Source organism: Brassica napus, chromosome C6 (genome assembly GCF_020379485.1).
Source record: "Brassica napus cultivar Da-Ae chromosome C6, Da-Ae, whole genome shotgun sequence".
NCBI lineage: Eukaryota > Viridiplantae > Streptophyta > Magnoliopsida > Brassicales > Brassicaceae > Brassica > Brassica napus.
Window position 1 is genome coordinate 9,458,800 of NC_063449.1, and position 26,429 is coordinate 9,485,228.

Here is a 26,429-nt window from a genome sequence, read left to right on the forward strand (position 1 = left end):
ATTAGTGGCCAAAACATTGCTAAACGCAAACCAGGCCGGCCATTTACTCTGGCTGAAACTTGGTGATCGCAATACAGGGTTCTTTCATGCTATAACCAAATCTAGGAAGCGGGCCAATGGATTCTCGGTCACTGAAAAGGAGGATGGAACGATGGTGCATAAGGAGGAAGAGATCGTTGCAGTCATAGGCAATTACTTTGAGAACCTCTTCACCTCGCAGCCTGGAGAAAGAGAGGAGACTGTTAGACAAGCGCTCCATCCTATTGTCTCTGCCGAGGACAATATGATGCTCACCGCCTTGCCGTCTGCGAGTGAAATTAAGGAAGCTGCATTCTCGATAAACGCAGACAAAGCCCCTTGCCCGGACGGATTCTCTGCAGGCTTCTTCCACACTCATTGGGAGGAGATAGCCCCGGATGTCATTAAGGAAGTTCATGGCTTCTTTATGGGTAAGCCTCTGCCAGATAATATAAACGACACTCACATATGCCTCATTCTGAAGATCACCCATCCTCAGAAGGTGTCGGATTACTGGCCGATCGCGCTGTTTAACGTTTACTATAAGATCTATTCGAAGATCCTCACCAGGAGACTCCAACCGCTGATGGAGAAACTGATCTCGGAAAACCAATCAGCCTTTGTCCCGGGCCGGGCTATAGGAGACAATGTCCTTATCACCCACGAGGTTCTCCACTACCTCAAAGCCTCAAAGGCTGAACAGCGGTGCGCCATGGCAGTTAAGACGGACATGAGCAAGGCCTATGATCGCCTCGAATGGGAATTTATCTCGTTAGTTCTAAACCGGTTGGGATTCCACCAAAACTTGATCAATTGCATTATGCATTGTATCACTTCACTTACATACTCCTTCCTCATTAACGGCTTGCCTAGAGGGAAGGTAGTACCGAGTAGAGGAATCCGCCAAGGCGACCCTCTTTCTCCCTACATATTCATCATGTGTAGTGAGGTCCTCTCGGGATTGTGTAACCGAGCGTAAGAAGAAGGCCTACTCCAGGGCCTAAAAGTGGCTAGAGGCAGTCCTCGGCTAACTTATCTCTTCTTTGCGGACGATACAATGTTCTTCCTCCAAGATGATAAGGAGAACTGTGCAACTCCAAGTCCATCCTGAACAAATAAGAGCAGGCATCGGAGCAGTCAATAAACAAAGATAAATATGCTATCTCCTTTTCCCGAAAAGCGCCATCGTCGCTGAAATATCTGGTAAAAGAGGCCTTCCTGAGAATTTCGGTAGACGCAAGAAGGATCTCTTCTCCTCAATTGTATATCGAATCAAACAGAAAGTGAGGGGTTGGACCAACAAATTCCTCTCCGCCGTGGGTAAACTCGTCATGCTCCAAAGTGTACTCTCAGCCATTCCATCATATACTATGACTTGCTTCAGTCTGCCGGTTTAGTTTTGTAAGCGAATCCAATCTGCAGTAACCCGCTACTGGTGGGACCATAATGAGAACTCGAGAAGCATGGCTTGGATCTCTTGGGACAGCATGGCAAAACCAAAAGCACTAGGAGGCCTAGGACTCCGGGATTTCCAGAACTTTAACGTCTCTCTGTTAGCAAAATTTAGCTGGAGGCTTCTCCAAAACCCGCACAGCCTCCTAGGAAAGGTTCGTTTTGGCAAATACTGCCCGGATAACAACAACATTCTACACGCTACTGCAACTTCGGCGATCTCACATGGGTGGAGAAGCGTCTTATTGGGAAGAGACCTCCTGGTTCAGAACCTCGGCTGGGTTGTGGGCGATGGAAAAAACATCAATGTCTGGGACGATCCTTGGCTGTCTCTAACCAACCAGCATAGACCGATGGGCCCTCCGAACGTGCAACACCTTGGCTTCTCTGTTTCGGACTTCTTGCTCCCTGCCACAGGGGATTGGGATGTAGCAAAAATCAAACGCATCCTACCAGACTTTGAAGAGCAAATTCTGCTAATTAAACCAAGCCTACGGGGATTCCTGATAAGCTTGTGTGGCTAGGCACCAAATCAGGTGAGTACTCTACAAAGTCCGGCTACTACACCGCTGTATACGATGAGGATAGAAGGAACCTCCCACCTAACGCGGTGAGCTTCAAGTGGAAGAACAGCGTATGGAATCTGCCTTGTGCGCCTAAGGTCAAACTCTTTTCATGGAAACTACTTAAAGGGGCTCTCCCTGTCAGTGAAAGACTGGTGGAAAGGCATGTTCCAGTTGACCCCCTCTGTAAGCGATGTGGCTGTTCAGAATCTATTACTCATCTTATGTACCAATGTCAGTTTTCTCAACGGGTGTGGCAGCTTGCCCCCTACTCAATTGACATGGATACTAGCGGAATAATAAATTTAATGTCTAGCTGGGATGCTCTATGTGCGCGTAAATGCCTACCTCCTTCAGGAATCACGAGCGGGTCTTTGGCTCCTTGGATAGTCTGGACTCTTTGGAAAGCTAGAAACAAGTTTGTGTTTGAGGGTTACTCCGCCTCTCCAGAGGACACACTTTCGTCGGCCATAAAGCTAGCAAGGGAATGGGCTATGGAGATGAAGACAGAACTGGCCACTGGCTCACGCCACCCTCCCCTGACGGGTACGACGACTTCCGGCGCAGTTGTAATCCGATCGGATGCTGCTTGGTCTGCTCACACTCACGACGCCGGGCTGGGTTGTATCATCATCTCAGACGCTGGCACCCGATCGTTCAAGTCTCCAATTAAGTATGTTGGCTCACCGCTTGCGGCGAAAGGATTAGCCCTTCGAGAGGCAGTTCGTTCTTGCGTAAATCTGGGGTTGAAGACGGTTGTCTTCGAATCTGACTCGGCACAACTCATCAAAACAGTCAAGACTGAAGTCTGCACTACTGAACTTTATGGAATTTTGGCTGATGTTCACTTTTTTGCTTCAGCTTTTGATTCTGTTTCTTTCTCTTGGATACCTCGTGAGAAGAATGTTGTAGCAGATTGTTTGGCCAAAGATGCACTAGCTGTATCTAGAACCATGGTGGTTGGTGATGCTTTCATTGCTCCCAACTAACTCTCTTTTCTAGTAATTGAAGTATGTATTTCAAAAAAAAAAAAAAACCTTCAACCACATGGTTTCAAAGCATTACATGTCCTCTTCAAGCTTTCGGCATCAGCTGCAAAGTGGGTAACTGGGTATACATGGGTAAAATGCAAGCCCAAAACATTCTTGGCGTAACTATCTGTCATTTGTAATTTAATTTTATAATCTCAAAGTTAGAAGTAAAAACATTAGGTTTTCTAAGTTAAAATTAATATTTGAACAATTTGTATCCAATCTATCTAATATAAATAAAGTTACTCATCTCTTTAGAGCGTGAAACACGTCATATTTCTTGTCAGCTTGGTTTGTGATTGATTTTTTTATTAGGATATTGTATCTTTCGTGTTAGGCTTTAGCTAACAAGATTGACACACTAAAAACCCCTTTACTCGAAGTCCATATATACAATCCACTATAATCTATCACTCACACCTTAACCTCTTAACGTAGTTACACACACACACATACACCCACCATCATGTCATTGAAATTAAAATGTAATTCTGATTTAAAAAAATTTATCGATTATTACGTTTTTTAAATAGGTTTAGTTTAAATTTGAGACAATTTATTAATTTTTTTAAAAAATATGTCTACGTGTCAAGTTAATACACAATCTTTTGATAAGGTAGCAACATGAGAAAATAAATCTTACTTTATATATATATGGTATTATTAATTGGAGAAAATTTTGTCATGTCTGAGTCATAATTTTTAATACATATTGAAATATCTTATTCTTTGTTTTTATTTTACTTATAGAAAAATATTTAACATGTGACTTACACTAGTATACCTAATTATGAAACAAATCTAAAATAACTTAGCATCTATAATTGGATAACTTAGCTCACAAGCTTTGTTTTAGTTTATAAGATACAATCTTATGACAAAAAAATCTTTCTCTTCAGTCAAATAATTTATAAGGCAGTCTTTTATGGCTCATCCAACAGATCCACACCACATAATCTATTTAACAAATTAATGTAACTTTTGCAAGGATGTATTTTTCATCTTCATTTTATAAATGTGGTTTTACAGTAGTTCTTTTTCACAGTGTCGCAAAAAACAAAAACCAGTAGTTCAATTAAAGATTGTGTTGTTGTATTATTAAAAAATACAGTTTGTACCAAATAATGTTTGAAAAAAACGTTGAAGGCCGATTAAGAAAAGAAGAAAAAGGCAAAAAAAGAAGAGAAAATGAGAGAAGATGAATAAAAAGAAGATATTAAAAGTGGACCAATGACAATGGTCGCATAATTTCACATAACACCGTCCTCTTAATTATTATTATTTTTACTATTATTACTATTTTTTTTTTTTTTTATCCAATAATTAGAGATGATATTAGATTTTTATATTTAAATAATTAAGAATTTCTGTAAAAACTTAGGTTCTGTTTTAATTCATATGCAAAAGATTTAAATTTATAAAAAGTAACAAAATATATATGTTTCTTTCTTTTTGATCATAATTTTTGTAAATAAAAATCTCTAAGTTTCTATAATATGCATTTAATAAATTTAACAACTAAAATTTGGGATAATCTGAATTTTCTCATAACAAAAGTAATTTGATAAAATAGTCTATGTTGACTAAGTTCATTTTCCAATATATAATCGAGTGAAGCGGATATATGTTTTTTTTTATAATGATTTTTTAAAATAAAAATCTTTAATTTTCTCTAATATATATTTAATAAATTTAACAACTAAAATATGAGGTAATCTGAATTTTCCCATAACAAAAATAATTTGATAAAATAGTCTTTGTTGACTAGGTTCATTTTCAAATATATAATAGAGTGATAGCATTAGACAAGGAGTGTGGACGGTGATGAGCAAGGCGATTTAGGGTTTCATGTTTTCTCGAAGATGGGATCCGAGGATTACCAACGGTGAATGGATCGGAGGGAATCTTGATCAAATCAAGGTTCGCACAGATACGGGAAGACGATTTTCATCACACCATCGATGTATGGTAATGGAATTCCGAGTGGATATCTCGGAGGAGATCTGGAAGATTGGGTTTGTTGGGGAACAAAATTCGATTTCAATCATCTTCAAGATGAAATCGATTGCATTTAAAGGTAATACCTTTCATTCCCTCCAACTGAGTATCTTTCTGGATGGAGAGGAGATGCAAGGGACCGTCAAACCCGAACTCTGAAAACCTGCAGAGAGTTAATTTTTATGGATCAAGTCTTACTAGTATCTAGCAAGCAGTGGGTGGGGGTTTTTATTTTCAAAATAAGCTCTATGAGTATTTGTTTGTCTTTGGGATTTATGGGTCTTGAGGGTTTTGTCCCGTTTAAGGTCTTCTTTACGTGTTTGCAATGGAATGATATTGTTTCTTTGGCTTTGTGGTGTTGTGATTCTTCTTGGTTCCTTAAGGCCTACGGTATACTCCTTAAGCTTAGCATTGGTATGGACTCTGTAGTTTGGGTTCGATTTGGGATGGGTACTTTAATAGGAGATCGGCCAGGACTATTGGATCACTTTGGATAATCACTCTATGGTATCAGGCATGTATTGTTGGTTTTTGGTTAAGGCGCTATTACGGTTTGCTGGGGGAGAGTAGGAAAGTCGCATCTTGGGTGGGAGCAGGGGGCGTAGATACACAAGCTCAGTCGATGTTGAGAGACAAGATCGAGTTTAGGTTCTCGTTTATAAAGGTTTTTATATGGGAGATGCAAGGGAGGATGGAAAGGGATATGAATTGTGTCTCTTTAAACACATTCATTTACCTGATCGGATGGCAGTGTTGGAGAGAATACTCCCATGACGGTTGGAATGTGGTAAGTAGGTTGCTTGGGTTTGAAGGTATTACCGTACCGGAGAAAGGTTTCAACCGAGTGTGGTGTTTTGTGTTTTTAACGGAGTGTGGTTTTTGTAAGTTGTATTATTGGTGGCAAATCTGTTTATTATGGGAATATTGTGTGGGACCATATTTTGGTTATATGGATTCAGAGAAAACTACTTAATTTTTTAAATGAGAGCTCTTTTATTAGTAAACGTTGGAAGGTCAGGGATTACCTCACAATTTTTTTAGTATATAAACGCTATGGGCAACTGGAATATTTGAGGGAATGGTCGGGGATGATAAATACAAGGAAAATCATAAGGATGAATGGATTTTGGTGTTTGGTTGGAAAGGGAAACAATGAGACTAAGAATTTCATTAAATTAGAAGTCTCTAGCTTCACGGAGCAACCAGATTTTCTTTTTAAACGAGAGTTCTAAGTTGGAATTGCAGAGTGGAAAGTAAGTGGACCATCAAGTATTTCAGGGAAATATGACATAAGCATAAACCAGACTTTTTTATTTTTATCTGAAACAAAACAAGATACAAATTTTGTTCAGTATTTTCAATCTCATTTTCGCTATGATAATATGGTTACAGTGGACCCAATTGGACAAAGTGGTGGTCTGGTGCTTTTTTATAATAATGAGTTTCAAATTAACATTTTATATACAAGCAATAGAATGATAGACGTGGAAGCGGTGACACTGGGTAAAAATTTTTTTTTAACCTTTGTATATGGAGATCCAGTACAGAAGATGCGGGAGCATGTATGGGAAAGGTTAACTAGATATGGGCTCGCACGTACCGAACCTTGGTTCATTATTGGCGATCTAAATGAGATTATCGGTAATCACGAAAAATATGGGGGAGCTGTCAGGAGTGCCGACTCTTTTGTTCCTTTTAATAATATGATCAGAAACAGTGGTTTAATAGAGTTTCCAGCGAAGGGTAATAAAATGTCCTGCCAAGGCCGTCGAGGTAAAGGGAAAGGGGCAGTGACGGTTCGATGCCGGTTAGATCGGGCTCTGGCGAACGAAGAATGGCACACCTTATTCCCATGTTCTTATACAGAATATCTAGGACTGGTTGGGTCTGATCACCGGCCTGTGGTGGCCTACCTTGAGGATAAAGTAACAAGGAAAAAAGGACAATTTCGGTTTGACAAAAGATGGCTTGGCCAGGAGGGACTCATTGAATCAATCACTTTAGGCTGGTCTAAGGATGGCAATGCGGAAACAAGGGATTTTGCCAGTAAAACTACTAATTGCCGTCACGAGATTTCAAAATGGCGGAAAGCCAATCCACCGTATGGGAAGGATAGATAAAAGATCTTCAACAAGCCTTGGAAGAGGTGCAGACTAATGATAATAGATCTCAGGAGGAAATATTGGAAGTTTCCAGGAAACTACCGGATGCATATAAAGATGGAGAGGAATACTGGTATCAGAAAAGCAGGAATATGTGGTACACATCCGGTGATCTGAATACAACAGTTGAAAGAGCTGCTCGAAAAGGGTAATGGTTGGACCTAGCTTCCCTGGTTTGGTAAAATTTTATCATGCATTAACGAAACAACGACGAGCCCGCAATAGGATAGTGGGTCTCCATGATGAGGCGGGTAATTGGATCACAGAGGACGATGGGGTTGAAAAAGTGGCAGTAGACTATTTTGACAAACTATTTAGTACTACAAACCCAGCGGAGTTCGATAGTTTTCTTGCAGAGGTACCACCAGGTATTACGGCACAAATGAATCAAAGGCTTTTGAGGTTAGCAACGGAGGAATAGGTAAGACAAACTTTGTTTATGATGCATCCAGAGAAGGCACCAGGACCAGACGGAATGACGGCTCTCTTCTTCCAACATTCATGGCCTATAATTAAAGACAATTTAGTGGAGATGGTAAACAACTTTCTGGTTACCGAGGAACTGGACCCAAGGTTAAATATAATGAATATATGTATGATTCCAAAAACGGAGAGACCCACGAGGATGACAGAGCTAAGACCAATAAGTTTATGCAATGTACGATACAAGATTATCTCAAAGGTTTTGTGCCAACGCTTGAAATATTGTCTTCCCTCTCTTATTTCGGAAACTCAATCGACATTTGTGGCAGGAAGATTAATTTCTGATAATATTCTAATAGCACAGGAGATGTTTCATGGGCTGCGTACCAATAAGGCATGCAAAGGAAAATATATGGCAATCAAAACGGACATGAGTAAGGCGTATGATAGAGCGGAATGAAGTTTTATCTATGCTTTACTGCAGAAAATGGTTTTTGACTCCCATTGGATTAAACTAATGAGGGAGTGCATATCGTCGGTGCAATATCGGGTTCTACTTAATGGTCAACCGAGGGGGCTCATAATTCCAAACAGAGGTTTAAGGCAAGGGGGTCCATTATCCTCATATCTTTTAATTATGTGTATTGAGGCATTAATAGCAAATATCAAAAAGGCAGAGAGAGAAAAATAAATAATCGGTATGAAAGTGGCAAGAGCATGCCCCCGTTCTCTCATCTGCTTTTTGCAGATGATAGTCTTTTCTTCTGCAAGGCACAAAGAGAGGAGTGTCAAACAATACTACGGATTCTAAAGGAGTATGAGGAGGTTTCTGGCCAACTTATTAATTTCCAAAAATCTTCGATCCAATTTGGACACAAGATTGGGGAATCTAAGAGACAAGAAATGAGAGACATTTTGGGTATACAAAACCTAGGAGGAATGGGATCCTATCTGGGTCTGCCATAGAATATTGGCGGATCAAAGATACAGGTTTTCAGCTTTGTACAGGAACGATTGGCAAATAGGATAAATGGGTGGACTTTCAAATTCTTTTCAAAAAGAGGGAAGGAGGTAATCATCATATCAGTAGTTATGGCACTACCAAATCATGTTATGTCCTGTTACTAATTACCAAAGGCAACCGCGAAGAAATTAACCGCTGCAGTAGCTCAGTTTTGGTGGAGTCCAGGTGGGAGTACAAAAGGTATGCATTGGAAATCATGGGACAAAATTTGTGTCAGCAAGGAGGAGGGAGGATTGGGTTTTAAGGACATAACAGACTTTAACACGGCAATGCTCGGCAAGCAGTTATGGCGCTTGATAGACAAGCCAAACACTTTATTTGCACGCGTTTTTAAAGGTCGGTATTACAGGAATGCATCACCCCTGGAGCCGATTCGCTCATATTCCCCATCATCTGGTTGGCGGAGTATTATTTCAGCTAGATCTCTGGTAAGCAAAGGACTCATCAAAAGGGTGGGACCAGGTTCATCCATCTCTGTATGAAATGATCCTTGGCTCCCAACCTCCCGCCCGAGACCAGCAACTAAAAATCTGCACGATAACTATCCAAACCTTACAGTAGACTCTTTAATAGATCCTACTTCGCGAACTTGGAACTCACAGGCTCTTCGGGTTTTAGTTGATCCCAGGATGTGAAAATAATTGAAAGTATACCTTTGAATAGGATTCAGGGTACTAATAAAGATGGATGGAATTTCACAAATAATGGGAGATACACGGTTAAATCGGGCTCCCAGGTGGAACGGGCTTATCCAGATAGGGAAAGACCATTGACTGTGTTTGGGCCCACAGTGGATGTTTTGAAAGCGCTCTGTTGGACTATACGATGTCCACCAAAGTTAAAACATTTCTTGTGGCAGCTGGTTTCAGGGTGTATAGCGGTTAAAAAGAATCTGAATGCGAGAGGAATAAAAGGGGATGTGTGTTGTGCGAGATGTGGAGATCCCGAAGAATCAATAAACCATGTGTTTTTTTGAGTGTCCTCCAGCGATTCAGGTGTGGGCGCTCTCCAAAATACCATCAAATCCGGCTATCTTTCCAACAAGCTCGCTTTTCACAAATATGAATCATCTATTTTCGAGAGTTATTCCGAAAATGGATGATCACCAATTTGCATGGATTCTATGGTATATCTGGAAAGGCAGGAATAATAAAGTCTTTAGTAATATTGATATAGACCCCAGGGATACTCTTAATTTGGCAGAGGTCGAATCCACTCTATGGGCGGAGGCACAAACTCTGCATACAAAGGTGGTACCAAACATAGAAGTGGGGAATTTACCATCAATTCCAGGATGATGGTGTTTTGTGGATGCATCCTGGAAAGAATGTGACCCAATGGCCGGACAAGGTTGGTTTAGCACTTTAGAAGGTTTTGACGGTTTGATGGGTGCAAGGAATGTTAGGACTCCTCTGTCTCCCTTTCACGCGGAGATGGAAGCACTACTTTGGGCTATGGAATGTATGCGAAACTTACGTCAATTTCAGGTCACATTTGCAGCAGATTGTTCACAATTGGTGAAGATGGTTTCAGAACCAGAGGAATGACCAACTTTTGAATCTTACTTGGAAGATCTCAAGATTTTGAAGGATAGTTTTCATAGCTCACAGATCATTCATATCTCGCGGACGCAAAATAAAAAGGCGGATAGACTAGCACCGGGTGCCAGGAGACAGCTGTCTTTCGTTGTCCATATGGATGCAGAGCAACCTTTTTAGTTTTCAGAAGCTACATGAGTCTCTTCGTTGTTGTCAAAAAAAAAAAAATAGAGTGATAGCAGATAAGTTAAGACTATGAATAGAAAAGCATATGAATAAAGGTTAACTAAATCCATTAATATATTTTAAATCACTAGATGAACGATCACTAGATTGATTTTAACAAAGAACACTGTCACTATATTGAGTAGTGGTATGTTGATTCATGTAATTCGACAGTTACGGATCAATATACATAGTTTTGAGTTGCCGAGGGTGAGTTTGATTAACTTTTTTTAAAATTGAATAATTTATTTTCTCCTTCTAAAATTGATAGTCGAGATATCGTATAAAATTGTTGGATTCGTATTCATAGCTGCTAAACCAAATTAACTTAACCAGAATAAGTATTTTAATCACTGTTATCCAAAAATTCAGGTAATTTGAATCATATAAATTCAAATGATATAGTGTCAAGTGAAATTAATGCTAACTCATGAGAGAAATCTAAATAAATAAAGTTACTCCAACTCTTTAGAGCGGGATACATCATATCCCTAAAGCGTTCTAGTGACGCCACATCAACTTAGTTAATGATAGATTTTTATTAGGATATATTGTGTTTTTTGTTAGGCCTTAATTAACATGCTTAACTTATAACTTCACTCGAGGTCCAGAAAAAAACATAACTGAACTACAATCCACTATAATCTGTCACTCACACCTCAACATTTTAACGCCGTCCTTAACTACGGGTACACATACACCGCCATCATGTCATTTTAATTCAAATGTAATTTTGATTTAAAAAAACATGATTATTACATGTATTCTTAATATTTTTGATTTAAATAATAAGAAGATGAGAATTTGAGACAATCCATTATGTTTAAAAAATTATGCTTATATGTCAAGTTACCCAACCTTTGATAAGATTGCAACATGAGAAAAATGAAAATTTACTATATATGTATACATATGATAATATTAATTGGATAAAAAAAATTCATGTCTGAGTCATATTTATTTTTAGAACATATAGGAGTATCTTATTCTTTGTTTTTAATTTCACTTATATAGAAGTATTTAATATGACTTCAACTAATATACATAGTTAAGCAAAAAAAAAAAGCATTATTATTGATAAGTTTGAAAAATGATATAGTTCACAAGCTTTGTTGTAGTATATAGTTATCCCCATCTAACTTCAGTCAAATAATTTATAAGACATTCTTATGGTTAATTCAACAGATCTATACCACATAAGCTATTTGAAAAATCAATGTAGCCTTTGCAGGAAAAAGAAAGATCCACATATTGATATATCTACATATACAAATACGTATTTTCATTTTGTTATTTGCATTAGTGCTTTATGGTAGTTGAGTTAAAGATTCTTTTGTTGTATCATAAAAATAGAGTGACGCTCCTTCACTAACAACGAATGTCGATAAAAAACAATTGAAGGCCGATGAAAAACAGTTGAAGGCCGATGAAGACAAAAAAACGGTCGATGGAAAAAAGTGAAAACAAGAGAAGATGAATTAAACATGAATAAAGTTGAAAGTGAACCAGTAACAATGTTGACATTTTCATATAACATCTTCCTCTTAATAATAATAATAATAATATTATTATTATCATTTTTATTATTATCCAATAATAAAGATGATATTATATTTTTATATTTAAATAATTAATAATTTCTATTCCAAAAAGTTAAAACCCGTCATATAATTATCTTCTTGTATATATTATTCAAATTTATGTTCTCTTTTAGTTTAGGTGCATCCAATTTCTATTTAGAAAAAAATAATAAAATGTATATTTTTTGTTCATAATTATTGTATGAAAAATCTCTAAGTTTTTCAAATATACATTTAGTAAATTTAACAACTAAAATATGGGGTAGTATGAAATTTTTCCATAAAAAAGGTAAATTTGATAAACTAGACTAGGTTCATTTTCAAATATACAGTTGAGTGATAGCAGATAAGTTAAAGCTATATGAACAGAAAAAGCAGATGAATAAATATTAAAATACAGATTAAGTTAATGCATATATATATAATGTACTTTTAAGATCTGGCTTAAAATACAGATGAATTAATATTAAAATAAATATTAATACACACACACATATATAATGCATATAATATTTTCTTCGTTCGCATGGATCAAGAGCTATCGGTTTGGTTCACAGAGTCAATGTGAGTATGTATAAGTTGATGATAAAAAAGAAGATATGACTTTAAATCACTATACATAGTTTTGAGTAGCTGAGGATGATTTTGATTAATTTTGAAAATATTTAAACAATTCATTTTCTTCTTCTAAAATTGATAGTACATATCAGTGGCGGATCTACTTGATTCAATAAGGTGTCAGCTGACACATCTTAAATCCCTATAAATAAAAATTTGTTCATATAAACACTGCAAAATCAGCAGTTCTGTTGGAAAAATTCTCCTCTTGACACCTTCAAACCTCAGTTCGAAACCCAATGATGACACCTTTAAATATTTTTGACACCTTTTAAATGCATTCTTGGATCCGCCACTGGTCCATATATTGTAGAAAATTGTTGGATTCATATACATATTTGAGAAAAAAATTAGTTTAACTATAATAAGCATTATTAATTACTTTTATCCCAAAATTCAGTCATATAAATTCACATGATATAGTGTCAAATGAAAACTAAAGCTAACCCATGAAAGAAATCTACATAAATAAAGTTACTCCATCTCTTTAGAATGTGATATGTCATATTTCTCGACCATTGTTGTGATGCCACATCAGCTTGGTTTGATTGATTTTTATTAGGATGTTAGTGTCTTTCATGCTAGGCCTTAGTCAATAGACTTGACTCATAAAACCTCTTTACTCGAGGTCCATAAACAAGATAACTGAACTATAATCCACTATAATATGTCACCCACACTTCAACCTTTTAGCGCCATCCTCAATTACGTGCAAACATACACAGCCATAATGTCATTGGAATTAAAATATAATTTTGATTTACAAATTTATGGGTTATTACATGTTTTCTTAATAGCTTTGGTTTAAATAATAAGAAGATGAGAATTTTAGAAAATTTATTATATATGTTTAAAAAATTATGCTTAGTGTGTCAAGTTGTTAGGAAACTTTTGATAAGGTTGCAACATAAGAAAAATGAAATCTTATTATATATATACATATGATAATATTAATATTATATAATTTTGTTATGTCTGCTTCATAAAAAAATTTCATACATAGAAGAATATCTTATTCTTTATTTTTAATTTTACTTATACAGAAATATTTAATATGACTTAAACTAATATATATATTTAAGAAACAAATCTAAAAATAACTTACCATTTATTATTGGATAAGTTTGAAAATGATATAGTTGGCTAGCTTTGTTTTAGTATATAAGATACACTAATGATTGAAACATCTTTCTTCCCATCTAACTTCAGTCAAATAATTTGTAAGGCATTCTTATGGCTCATCGAAGAGATCCACACAACATAAGCTATTTCACAAATCAATGTATCCTTTGCAAGAAAAAGATAGATCCAAATAAATCAGATATCTACATGTACAAGTACGTATTTTTTATTTTATTATTTGTATTAGTTGATTTACGGTAGATGAATAAAATATTATAATTTTGTATTATAAAAATACAGTGACGCTCCTTATTGTACCGAAGAATGTCGAGAAAAACAATTGAAAGCCGATGGAATAAATATCAAGGATGATGGAAAACAATTGAAGGCCAATAAAGACAAGAAAAAAATGACCGGTGAAAAAAATAAAAAATGAAAGAAGAATCAAAAAAGAAGAAAGCTGAAAGTGGATGTATGAAAATGTTGGCATAATTTCATATCGTTCTCTTCATCTTTATTTCTCTTTATCTTTATTATTATTATTATTATTATTGTTGTTGTTGTTGTTGTTGTTGTTATTATTATTATTATCCAATAAATAGAGATGATATTATCTTTTTATATTTTAATAATTAAGAATTTCCATTGCAAAAAGCTAAAACATGTTGTATAATTATCCTCCTGTATATATTATAATAATCTAAGTTCTGTTTTAATTCTTTTTCATCTGATTTCTTTTTAGAATAAAAGAAACTAATAAAATGTATATGTTTCTTTCTTTTTATCAAAAATTTTAATAAAAATCTCTAAGTTGATCTAATATACATTTAATGATTTAATACACTAAACAGCTACAATTTGGGGTAGTATGAATTTTCTCATAACATAAGTAATTTGATAAACTAGTCTTGTCTAGATTTATTTTCAAATATATAATCGAATGATAGCAGATAATTTAAGGCTATTAACAGAAAAAACGGATGAATAAATATTAAATATGATTAAGTTAACGCATATATATAGTGTACTCTTTAGATATGGCTATCAATATATTTTAAATCACTACATGAACGATCACTAAATTAATTTTAACAAAGAACACTCTCACTATATTGTGTAGTGGTATGTTGATTCATGTATTTGGACTATTACAGATCATTATACATAGTTTTGAGTAGATGAAGATGATTTGAAAATTTCATTTGTTCATTCTTTAAAACATTCATAGCATAGACGCACTTGATGTAACACAAAATTTAATTGAATAAATTTTACATTCATTCAAAAAAAAGATGATGATTTTGACTAAGTTTGAAAATATTTGAATAATTCATTTTATTCTTCTAAAATTGATTTTCCAGATATTGTAGAAAATTGTTGGATTCAAATACATATTTGCCAAAACAAATTAGTTTAACCAGAATAAGTATTTTTAAGTAATTTTATCTAAAATTGAGGTAATTTGAATCATATAAATTCAATTGATATAGTGTCAAAAATGAAAATTAATGCCAACTCATGAAAGAAATCTATATAGATAAAGTTAATCCAGCTCTTTAGAATGTGATGCGTTATATTCCTCAAGCATTGTAATGACACCACATCAGCTTGTTTTATGATTGATTTTTATTAGGATGTTGTGTCTTTTATGTTAGGCTATAGTTAACAGGTTTGACTCAATAGTACCTCTTTAACCGAAGTCCAGAAACAATATAACTGAACTACAATACACTATAATCTGTCACTCACACCTAAACCTCTGAGGGTTGTCCTCAACTACGCACAAACATACACGGCCATAATGTCCTTGGAATTTTAATGTAATTCTAATTTAAAAAAACTTATGGATTATTACATGTTTTCTTAATAGGTTTTATTTAAATAATAAGAATATGAGAATTTGAAACAATTTATTATGTTGAAAATATGTGTATGTGTCAAATTCTTACACAACTTTTTGATAAGGTTGCAAAATAAGAAAAATGATTTTCTTATATATGTACATATCCCTTATGTATTATTTGAGAAACATTATAACTTGTGAGTTATGACATGTTTCATCACTAAAATCATACTTAGAATCCTTAGAGAAATAAGTTTGTCCATCTAAACATATAATATACTTCCCAAAAAATAACTATAAAATCAATTAGTAATTCAAAAAATATTATTTTTATTTTCTTAAACAAAAGCTATAGAATTACCTAATATGCTTAAAATATCTTTGACAATTAATTATTTGGAATAATAAAAGATTTGATAAAATTTTGTGTATCATTTATCATTTTTGTTTATATTAATAAAATAAATTAAAAAATAATATTAATCATATAATAAAACTGTTAAAACTTAGATTCTTTGTATATGTTATATTTGAATTTTTAAAAACGACTATAAATTACTAAAACTGTTAAAAATCTCGGTTTGAAAAGTTTTGTAATCAATTTTCCAAATTTTGTTGTTATAGAAAAATACACATGATCGTAAACCTATATGAGTAGGAAGTTTCATTTAATATATATTCTTATTAAAACATATATCTATTTTAAATTTTTTAAGTTAAACTATATGCCATATAAATATATATAATTATTCTAATTTCAAAATTTAAGATAAAGGTATCATTTGAATTGATAAAAACTAAATATTTTACAATTTTAATTTGATCAAATCATTAAAATATATGTTACGTATCTTTTTATTATTTCAAAATTTTTAAAAGCCTTTTTATTTGAAAAATATTTTATAAAATATCTCACTCTACGCATAGCACGAGTTATTACAGAACGTTAATATTTTAAGAACCGTCTACATCCATGCAAGAAGCGAATCTTTACCTAGTGATAATATTAATCGGATAAAAAGAATTCTTGTCTAAGTCATAAAAGTTTTTAATACATATAGGAATATCTTATTTTTTGTTTATATTTTTTCATAAGAAAAAATTTAAAAATAACTTAGCATTTATTATTGGATAAGTTTGAAATTATATAGTGCAGAAGCTTTGTTCTAATAAATAAGATACAATAGAATGATTGAAACATATTTCTCCCCATCTAACTTCAGTCAAATAATTTATAAGGCATTTTTATATATAGCTCATCCAACAGATCTATACCATATAATCCATTTCACAAATAAATGTAACCTTTGCAAGAAAAAGATATATCAAAGATTAATGATATTGACATGCTTAAATGTAACCTCTGCAATTTCATAGTGCGATGTAGCACTTATGGCTTGAATCTACAGAGACTCGGGTCTAGAATATTGGTTTCAGATTAAGCTAAATCAATAATAAGAAAGCAGTAAATATCGAGAAAGTAAACGAGTTGTAAAGCAATGGGAAAAGCGACCTAGGGAAAAACGATCTACTAAAATTAATTAGGTAATTCAGAATTGCAGGCAAGTGAATAATTTGTACGTCAGCGAACTAACCAGTTTCCGTCTTTCAACCTTTATTACCATACTACCATTGATTTGGTTAAGAATATCATGTTTTAGGTTAGTTATATACTTCTATATATGTATTTGAAACCTTTATAGTTTTATGTATTTGAAAGAATCAACGCCATAATATAAAATTAATAGATTAGGGTTTCTAAGATAAATTAATTTAATTTTATCTAATATCCCAGATTAAAAGTAAACAAATTGAATCCCCTAACGTTGAACTAGATTTGAAACCATTATAAGATGTCTTTCTCAGTTTGTTTTTCCATCGAAAAGCTATAAGTTAATGAGTTATTTGGAATAAACCTACTTTTGAATTATGTATGAACGAATGAAAACCTAGAATTATACTCCCTTCGTCTCAGTGTAGTTGTCGTTGTAAAATAAAATTTTTCGTTTCAAAATAAATGTCATTTTATAATTTTAATATAAAATTTATTAAATTTATATTTCAATGTATTTTTTTATTAGTTGAAATGTGGTTAGATTTATTAGTAATAATATTTTTATTTAACAAAAATGTACAAAATTAATTGAATTTTAATACAGTAGAACCTCTATAAATCAATACTCGGTAAATTAATAATATCTATAAATTAATAAATTTCACTGGTCCCAACTTGGGCCGGTTCAAAATTTGACACAAATCGATAAAATAATAAGATAATAATTTTTTAGAACATTATATGTAAATATATGGTCCCGTTAAAATTATAAATTAATAATTTATATGTATATATATTTTATATAATTAAGAACATATTATTATATTGTTTGTTTTATATTCACAGTAGAATTATTTTTATATTTTCTTAACACTTAATATATTTTGATAAGATTTAGTAATATTATATTTAAAACTACATTTAAGTTCTATGCAATATATATTATATACACCATAGAATGTAATAAAATTAATATAAATATCAAATATTAAAAAATAAAAATTAATGTCTATATACTAATATCAAATATTTTTTCTTATCTTAGAATAAATATATCTTAAAATAAAAAAACTAAATAAGGAAAATTTTGTAAATTAATATCTTTATAAATTAATAAAATTTTAAAGTCCCAACAATATTAGTTTATAGAAGTTTTACGGTACGTGTATCCAAATATAAAACTATAATTAAATGAAACGATGGAATAGTTTATGGTTAGAAAAGTATGTCAACTTCGATGGAATCGCATTAACCCATATCCCGTCGAACACGCCTCCTGCATCTTTATAAGTCAAGTCAACCACTCACTGAAAACTATATTGATCCCAATTGTGATAACGATCATTTAATAGATCATAATCAATTACTTTATGTCTAAAATTCTTTAGACGTTAATCATGAGTTCAATATAAAATTTTGGTTTCCAACATATTAATCTGGGGGGTTTACTTGTACTAATATTATTTTGTAGTTAGACATTCTTCATTGCTAGTATGTGAGTGAGTATAATCATAAAATATTAAATAAACAAATTATTAGATGGGTTTCTCAAATTTTAACATACTCATTTAATATTTATTTGTATTTTTTTTAGATACTCACATGTTAGCAAGGGGATGCGCTAACGTGCATATAAGCTGATTAATGTAAAGTATGTAAAGCTGAAATAAAAAAAAAACCGTTGAGCATCTTGATGGTTATAACCATTTAGAGTATTATTATTTTTAGCATAAATTTAGACAGTAGGGTTTTAGAATAACATAGTCTTGATGCACATAATACTCCTTTCGTTTTACATTAATTGTCGTTTTAGAATTAAAATATTGTTTCATTTTTAAATGTTATTTTATGTTTCCAATGCAAAAATTATTAACGATATTATACAGTTTACTGGTTGAAATATGATTAGGTGTATAAGTAACATAGCCGTGACTAGTAAAATTTTTTTGAAGCATTGGCCAAGAGCATCATTTTATGAAAATTTACATATAAAGCATATTTTACAAAGTTGGTCTATTGATAACTATTTTCTAAGGTCTTAAACTTAAATCCAAATTATTACTAGTATTCTTAAGATCCTTTTTTATACAATCACAACTTAATTGTAAAAACGATTAACTACAACTATGTCTACATTTCTTTTTAATATATATATATATATATATTATTTTTTACTTTTTTATACCATCTGAATATGATATTTTTCATATGTTATGAAGTGTTACCATAAAACATATCTTTTTGAATAGAAATCACTATTAATATCGTTAGATAACTCTTTGAATATTATCATTTATTCAAAATTATAAAATGTTTTTGTGATTGAAAAATAGTAGTAAATACTATTTCTACTAAAGATTATATTTTGGTGTGTTATAGCTTTTAAAAGTTTAATATAAAAATAAGAAGTATTCTTCAGTAAAATTTTCTATGAAATTTTTATTTTACAAAAATCATTTTTGTATTATTTCACTGTGGAAGAAATTAGTAAAAGTTAAAGATATTTATTTATGTGGCATGTGACACACAAAATCTTTGTCATGGCTCTGATAGATAATAGTGTTTTTATTTTGGAAATATCCAAAATTAATTTTTTTTAATTTGTATGCATAAACCTAAAATGACAACTAAAGTAGAACGGAAGGTGTATTAATAAATAGAAAAAACATAAAATCATTAGTTTTCTAATTGTATGAAACATATTCGTTCCCGTCAATAAAGAGAACGCAATCGACACTTTTAAAGATTAAGATAACAAATGACGTCAAAAAAAAAAGATTAAGATAACTAACTAGCGGAATGTGTTAGAATGATAGGTCAAAACTAACTAATAATCTTTTAAACTAGGTAAATTTGTTTGAGTCGGCTTGTAATACAAACTGTTATCCCATTCTGATTGATTTATAAAATTATTATTGAAAAAGGTCACCACAGTAGTATATTAATTTTCCGATTAAAAAAAAACACAATTAAGAGGAAAAGAATTAAAAGACTTTTCTTTGTTCACTGTTCTGCTCAATGCGACGCGACTTCGAGTGTAATCGTCTCTCTCTCTCTCGATCTCGATCAATGTCATTGATGCAAGCTTTTCACCAAATCGAACATTGCAGAAGAACAAAGACTTCTTCCTCGCTGTCATACCCTTACTCAAAGTTTCCATCTTTGTCCTAAAATCAACTTGTCGGAACTCGCAAGCTCGTGTCTTTTTTTTTTCCTTTTCCTTCCGACCAAAGACTTCTTCTTCTTCCTCTGTTAATGTCACTATGAAAACACTAAATCTCCTTCCTTTGATCTTCTTCTCCTCTCTTCTCTCCTCTTCCCCAGTAACACTCGCTGCCTTCTCGGAGTTAGGCTACTCAACCGTGTACGATTCTTCACCGGCATCATTCGGCGAGTACAACGAAGCCCAACCCTCCCCGAAGATCAGCTACGATCGGCTCATCGAGGTACGAAGAAACTGCAAATCAGTCTTATCCTCAGCCTCCGAGCTAAACATCGACTCAATCTCCCGAGATCTCCGCAAAGCCAAGAAAAGCCTCTCCTTTCGCAACGGAGACTGGTCGCAACCCCCCGGCGGCGACTCTCCGATCCTCCCCTTCCGCTCAACCAACACATCATCATCACCAACAACAAAGCCTCTGAACCTCGTCTCCTTCCGCGTAACAGATCTAGATCTCCCGCACCGAACCAAGAGATACGTCGGCGTCAACGGCGTCCTCCTCTTAGCGATCTCGACGTTCGACGATCTAGCCTCGAGAGGAGCGCGCGAGTTCGAGCTCTGGCCGAGTCACACTCAGCTTAAAATCAATTTCCAAGGAGTCTACGTTGAGAACGATAACGATGGAGAACGAGTCTTGTGTATGCTCGGGGAGACAATGCTCCCTTCCCGGGACTCTGAGTCTCCTTCCGATCCGTGGAAATGGGTTAAGGAGCACGAGGCTCCTCCGCTTCTCCAAGATGATCAGATCCGACTCATTCTTCGTTACCCGAAAGCATTCACGTTGACCACAAGGGTGATCCAAGGAGAGGTTAAGAGTCTTAACCAGAAACCTAACCTAAAGTTCTTCGACAAGATCAGTATCTCCTCTCAGTTAAGTAATTCAGCTCAATACAGCTTCGTCTCTGATGAGTTAGTATCAAAGGCTTGTGCAAATGGAACCATTAGTACTATTACTGGAATTGATGTCTATAAAGGGAAAGGCTTTTGCAATCTTCTTCAAAGAGTTAGTTATAACGCGCCTTTCGCAGTCCTACCTAACTGGAAATGCAACGGCACCGATGAGTTCTGCAGGAAGTTAGGTCCTTTCGCGTCCGATGGAGACATCAAATCAACAGACGGCGGATTTAAAGACGTGAGCCTTTATATGCAAAACATACACTGCGAAGAAGAAACTGCAGCTAAGTCTCACGCCAATGCTGTGACGAAAGTCTCTGCCGTGTTCCGCGCGGTTCACCCTAGTGAGAATCTTTACCTCTCGGGGAGGAGGTCAGGGCTTGACAACATGACTGTTATAGCCGAAGGGGTTTGGACGCCGTCGAGCGGGCAGTTATGTATGGTTGCTTGTAGGCGTGGGGAGGCAGACGGATGCAACGCTCGTGTTTGTTTGTATATTCCGACGACGTTTTCCATACGGCAGAGGAGTATACTCGTTGGGACGTTCTCTTGTCTCAACACGGAGAAGAATCTGACTCTGTCTTTCTCTCCTTTATCGTTTGAGAAGTTAGTGGAGCCTATGGATATGCAGAACTACTTCCAGTCTTCTTCCGTTACGCATCCGTCTTACAGCTACTCGAAGACGGACGAAGCTGGGAGCATCCTCGAGAGGAACCAGGAGTTCTCTTTCACTACTATTATCAAGAAGTCGGTGATGAAGTTTCCGAAGCTGGAAGACTCCGATGACTCTCTTTCGAGTCTGTCTCTTCTTGCTGAGGATCTGACATTCCATACGCCTGCTTTCACCGAGAAGAAGACACTGATGACAAACTTTGGGATGGATGTTCTCTCTCTTGGTCCGTTGTTTGGACTCTTCTGGAGGAGTTCTAATGCCTCCATTGACGAGCAAACTCCCTACAAGACAAAAGATCAGTACACTGAGAAGCAGCTTCTTCTGAATGTTTCAGCTCAAATCTCACTCACAAGTGGTAACTTCTCTAAGATCTTCTTAGAAGGTCTGTACGACGAGCATACGGGTAGAATGTATCTTGTGGGATGCAGAGACGTGAGAGCCTCATGGGAAGTCTTGTCCGCTAGCGGCGATCTTGAATCCGGGCTAGACTGTTTGATGTACGTGGTGGTTTCTTATCCTCCCATTAAGTCGAGATGGTTAGCTGATCCGACGGCTAAGGTTTCGATATCCAGCAGAAGACCGGACGATGATCCTCTCTACTTCAAACCGCTGAAGCTTAAGACAACGCCGATTTTCTACAGAAGACAGCGTGAGGACATTCTTTCGCGTGCAGGCGTTGAAGGGATCCTCAGGGTTCTCACGCTTACCTTCTCTATTGGTTGCATCGCTAGCCAGCTGTTTTACTTCGGAACCAGTCCAGATTCGGTTCCTTTCGTTTCGCTTGTGATGCTTGGAGTTCAAGCTATTGGTTACAGCTTGCCGTTGATCACTGGCGCAGAAGCTCTCTTTAAAAGAAAAGCATCAGCTTCAGGAACGGCCTATGAAACGCCGTCGTATGATCTACAGAGGAGTCAGTGGTTTAATGTGATTGACTACACTGTGAAGCTCCTTGTGATGGTTTGCTTTCTACTAACGCTAAGGCTTTGTCAGAAAGTGTGGAAGTCTCGTGTCAGGCTCTTCACTAGAGCAACACCTCAAGAACCGCATAAAGTTCCAAGTGATAGGCGTGTGCTTCTGGTTTCCTTGTTCTTACACGCGCTAGGTTACATACTAGCTTTGGCTCTTCATCCAGCGAGGACAGAGAGGTTTACTCAAGTGTATGGAAGCTACACGCCTGGTGCTACAAACTGGTGGCAAACCGAAACAGAGGAGTACATTGGTTTGGTTCAAGACTTCTTCTTGCTTCCTCAGGTGATTGCTAACTTTATATGGCAGATTGATTCAAAGCAGCCGCTAAGGAAGCTGTATTACTTGGGGATCACGCTAGTGAGGCTTTTCCCTCACGTCTATGACTACTTCGTTGGCTCTGTTCCTGATCCTTACTTCATTGGAGAAGAACACGAGTTTGTTAATCCAAATCTCGATTTCTTCTCCAAGTTTGGGGATGTTGCTATACCAGTTACCGCGATTATGCTTGCAGTTGTTGTGTTTGTTCAGCAGAGATGGGACTATGACAAGCTGTCTCAGGCTTTAAGCTTTGGTCGGTTTAGGATTCTCCCTTCTAGATCTGTTAAGTACGAGAGAGTAATGTCTGAATCAGAGATGGTTTCTAGAGTCTCTGTCAATGGAAACCACAGTGATGAAGAATGAGTTATTTTCTTCTTCTTGATGTTGTTGTGCTAATATTGATGTCTTGATTGATTCCATACCAAGTAATGGATTATGTCCTTGTGACCTACCATGTAACTACTGTTTTAAAAAGATTTTTGATGTTTCAATATGTAAATGTTTTCATATTTTATGAATCTTTATTAGAAACTGTATTACTAATTATACTAGGGGCGGAGATCCGCGCAAGTGCGGGATGTTAAAGATAGATGTTGTACGTGAAATTGTTATAGGAGGTGGAGTCAAGTGTTTGTGAAATTGTTATAGGAGGTGGAGTCAAGTGTTTGGTTAGTATACTTGTAGTGATTATCAGAAGAGATGAATAAGAAGGGTAGAGATGTGTAAATTCATAGTTATGCACATGTATAATGTTGGAAATTCTATTTAAATGAAAATGCTAATGAAGATAGCGCATGCGAAGGGGATGTATATTTCTATACTGCATGTTTACTTATGTTAAGGTGTATCATCGTATTTTGTAACCGTAATACTAAATTTTAAGTCAATCCTTTAAACAATTAAAACTTATAAACTGTTTTCGTCGGATAAGGTCTGTAGCCGTAAATGGCTTTGAAAAAACATGGAAATAGGGAAAAACTGGAGAGTATGAAATAGGATATGCATAGTAATATAAGAAATTATAAACAAACGCAAGCAGAGTTTGGGTTCACGTTTTCATTGCTTAAAAACTCTCATTCATGGGGGTGTATGCGTCCACCTTTCACATCAGCCGTAGATGTGTTGCTGGCAGAAGCGGAAGTGGATGCGTCCCCACACTTCCCTTCAACAAATGGTGTTTCATTGATGTTGCAACTCTGGAGAGAGGTTCAGATGAGGTATTTTAAACATGAGTCGCATGAAAAAATTTAGTTGAGTATAGACTGTAATACCTCGGTGTTAAAACTGTCACTGGCTGCGGAAACGGTGAAGGTGCAGTGGTCTGGGGAGAAATTGTGTGGAGTGACACGTATATGGAAATCTAAATCTGTCCCTCCAAGTTCTGCCTTGAGTTTCTTGTCGACACCACAAAAACCTCATCAAGAAGAAGAGCAGCTGATCTTGCTTAGCGAGCATAAGCATCTCCTTGTCGAACACAACAAAAGTGGCATAGTTATTCCCATCATCAACCAATAATTCAACATGGTACCTGAATAAACAAAACATGAGTGATCGAAATGCTAAAATTAGTGTATATTGTTTTTTTATGAGTATGTAAAGTTCTTACTTTACTACATTGGTGACATTGTGATTAACACATTGGTTGCAGCGGAGAGATGCGGCAGATCTGTCTAGTTTTTTGCTGCAGCGAGTGCAAGAGACATAGTACCAGCCATTTTGGCTCAAGACCTCGAGAATCTGAACCTTGTAAATAAAATAAAATTCCTGTGTGTTCACCAAGAGAATGTACCATTTAATATTAAAATTTAAAGATGAAACATATTTTAACTTTAAGGGAAGCCTATTAGGTACCTGCTCGTAACAGTTTCATCCCGAATTTTCTCCGTCTAGAATCAAGCTAGCATGTGTCAAATTCTATTTACGACAAAAGGATATGCTAATTCTAAAATTTAACTCAAGCAAAAATGCAAAGCTTTTACCTCTTGGAGAATTCTCTTGAATGCATCTCCAACTTGAGTGACCAACTGCGGCGGAATTTTATTCCCGTGCATGTCATAAAGTCGATAACTGAGATAGGAAAAAGCCAGATTATACTTATAAGCGTTGATTTTTATGACAAAAAAATAACTCGTTAAAATAATAGGACGTACATGCAGGAAAAGGGGGTCTTTCGAGATCATGATTGATTACGCGTTTAAGCACACACCAATTAACCTAATGTGCCAACAATACCACAATCGAATGATATGTCATTGTAGCATTTTAGGATCGAATCCACAGAGAACTAGAGACTTATAACACCAAGAATACACAAACCTTCCTAATCTAAGCAAACAAGAAGATAGATGATTTGTAACAAACTAATATCCTAGAAATATAAACAAGTGAATCCATGGGCTAAGGGAATTGACTTCAAGTAACTAAGATCCAATCTAGGTGACAAGCTTTCAATCAAAGTAATCTCTTAAGTCTAAACACAATTTTAGACAAGTCCTATGTCTAGGTAAATGTCCATTTGCTTAGAAATCATTAAACATCAAATGTCTTTGGCTTAATTCAATCAAGCAATCTTTAAGTTCAAGTTTAATAACTATCTAGCAATTTTAACATCAAGTGTCCTTGGCTAATCTCACTAGAGCTTAGTTGAGTTGATTCAAACACTTCATCTAATCATGTCTGATGAGAAGTGTTTAGAAATCAGGTTTAGAGTGATCAAGACTAAACAAGCATTAAAAATACTCAACAAGCAAGTTCATACAAGGATCTAATACAATAACACCATAGATCTTCACTAAGTTACTCTAATCTCCCTAACCCATGAATTCTTAAGGAAACTACTCACTAATCTTCATGAAAACACTTAATCTCATAATAGATTGAAGCATATTCAAGTAGATACAACAGAGAATAAAGATAAACAAGGATTAAATAAGCAAAACGAAATTAAAACTCAAGAACAGATGATGAACAATTGAAGAACAGCTCAAGAACACTAAGAACAATGATATTTCAAAGAGAGAGAGTTTTGACAAGTTAAATTATTACAAAGTTGGATAATGATGTTTCTTGCCCACTCTTATGATAAAAAGAAAGCAGATATTATACATAAAAGTAGGAAAAATCGTGCAAAGGAAAGGTGGGTGGAAGAAAGTGGGAAGTTGGTTAATCCCATCAACTTTCCAGTGGTCCCCGGCAAGGGTTGA

The 26,429-nt window shown here is 35.0% G+C and overlaps 1 protein-coding gene and 2 long non-coding RNA genes across 3 annotated transcripts; 2 read left to right on the plus strand and 1 right to left on the minus strand.

Annotated features, from left to right (window-relative positions):
* The first annotated feature begins 12,532 nt into the window (after window positions 1–12,532).
* LOC125588741 lies at window positions 12,533–14,375 on the plus strand. The gene is made up of 2 exons (XR_007324881.1): window positions 12,533–13,969; window positions 14,055–14,375. It is a non-coding gene; the product is annotated as an uncharacterized LOC125588741 (long non-coding RNA).
* Window positions 14,376–19,802: 5,427 nt separating this feature from the next.
* On the plus strand, window positions 19,803–23,719 carry LOC111207097. The gene has a single exon (XM_022704730.2). It carries the CDS (start codon window positions 20,416–20,418, stop codon window positions 23,587–23,589), a length of 3,174 nt encoding a protein of 1,057 aa, XP_022560451.1. The 5' UTR covers window positions 19,803–20,415; the 3' UTR covers window positions 23,590–23,719.
* A 397-nt stretch (window positions 23,720–24,116) lies between these two features.
* LOC106403118 lies at window positions 24,117–25,462 on the minus strand. The gene is made up of 6 exons (XR_002659253.2): window positions 25,377–25,462; window positions 25,206–25,293; window positions 25,078–25,112; window positions 24,833–24,990; window positions 24,498–24,754; window positions 24,117–24,422 (listed from the first exon to the last, which is right to left on the minus strand). It is a non-coding gene; the product is annotated as an uncharacterized LOC106403118 (long non-coding RNA).
* Between the last annotated feature and the right edge of the window lie 967 nt (window positions 25,463–26,429).

Excerpts from the sequence above, each read along its gene's own strand:
- LOC111207097 (XM_022704730.2), top strand. The coding sequence starts at position 20,416 with ATGAAAACACTAAATCTCCTTCCTTTGATCTTCTTCTCCTCTCTTCTC.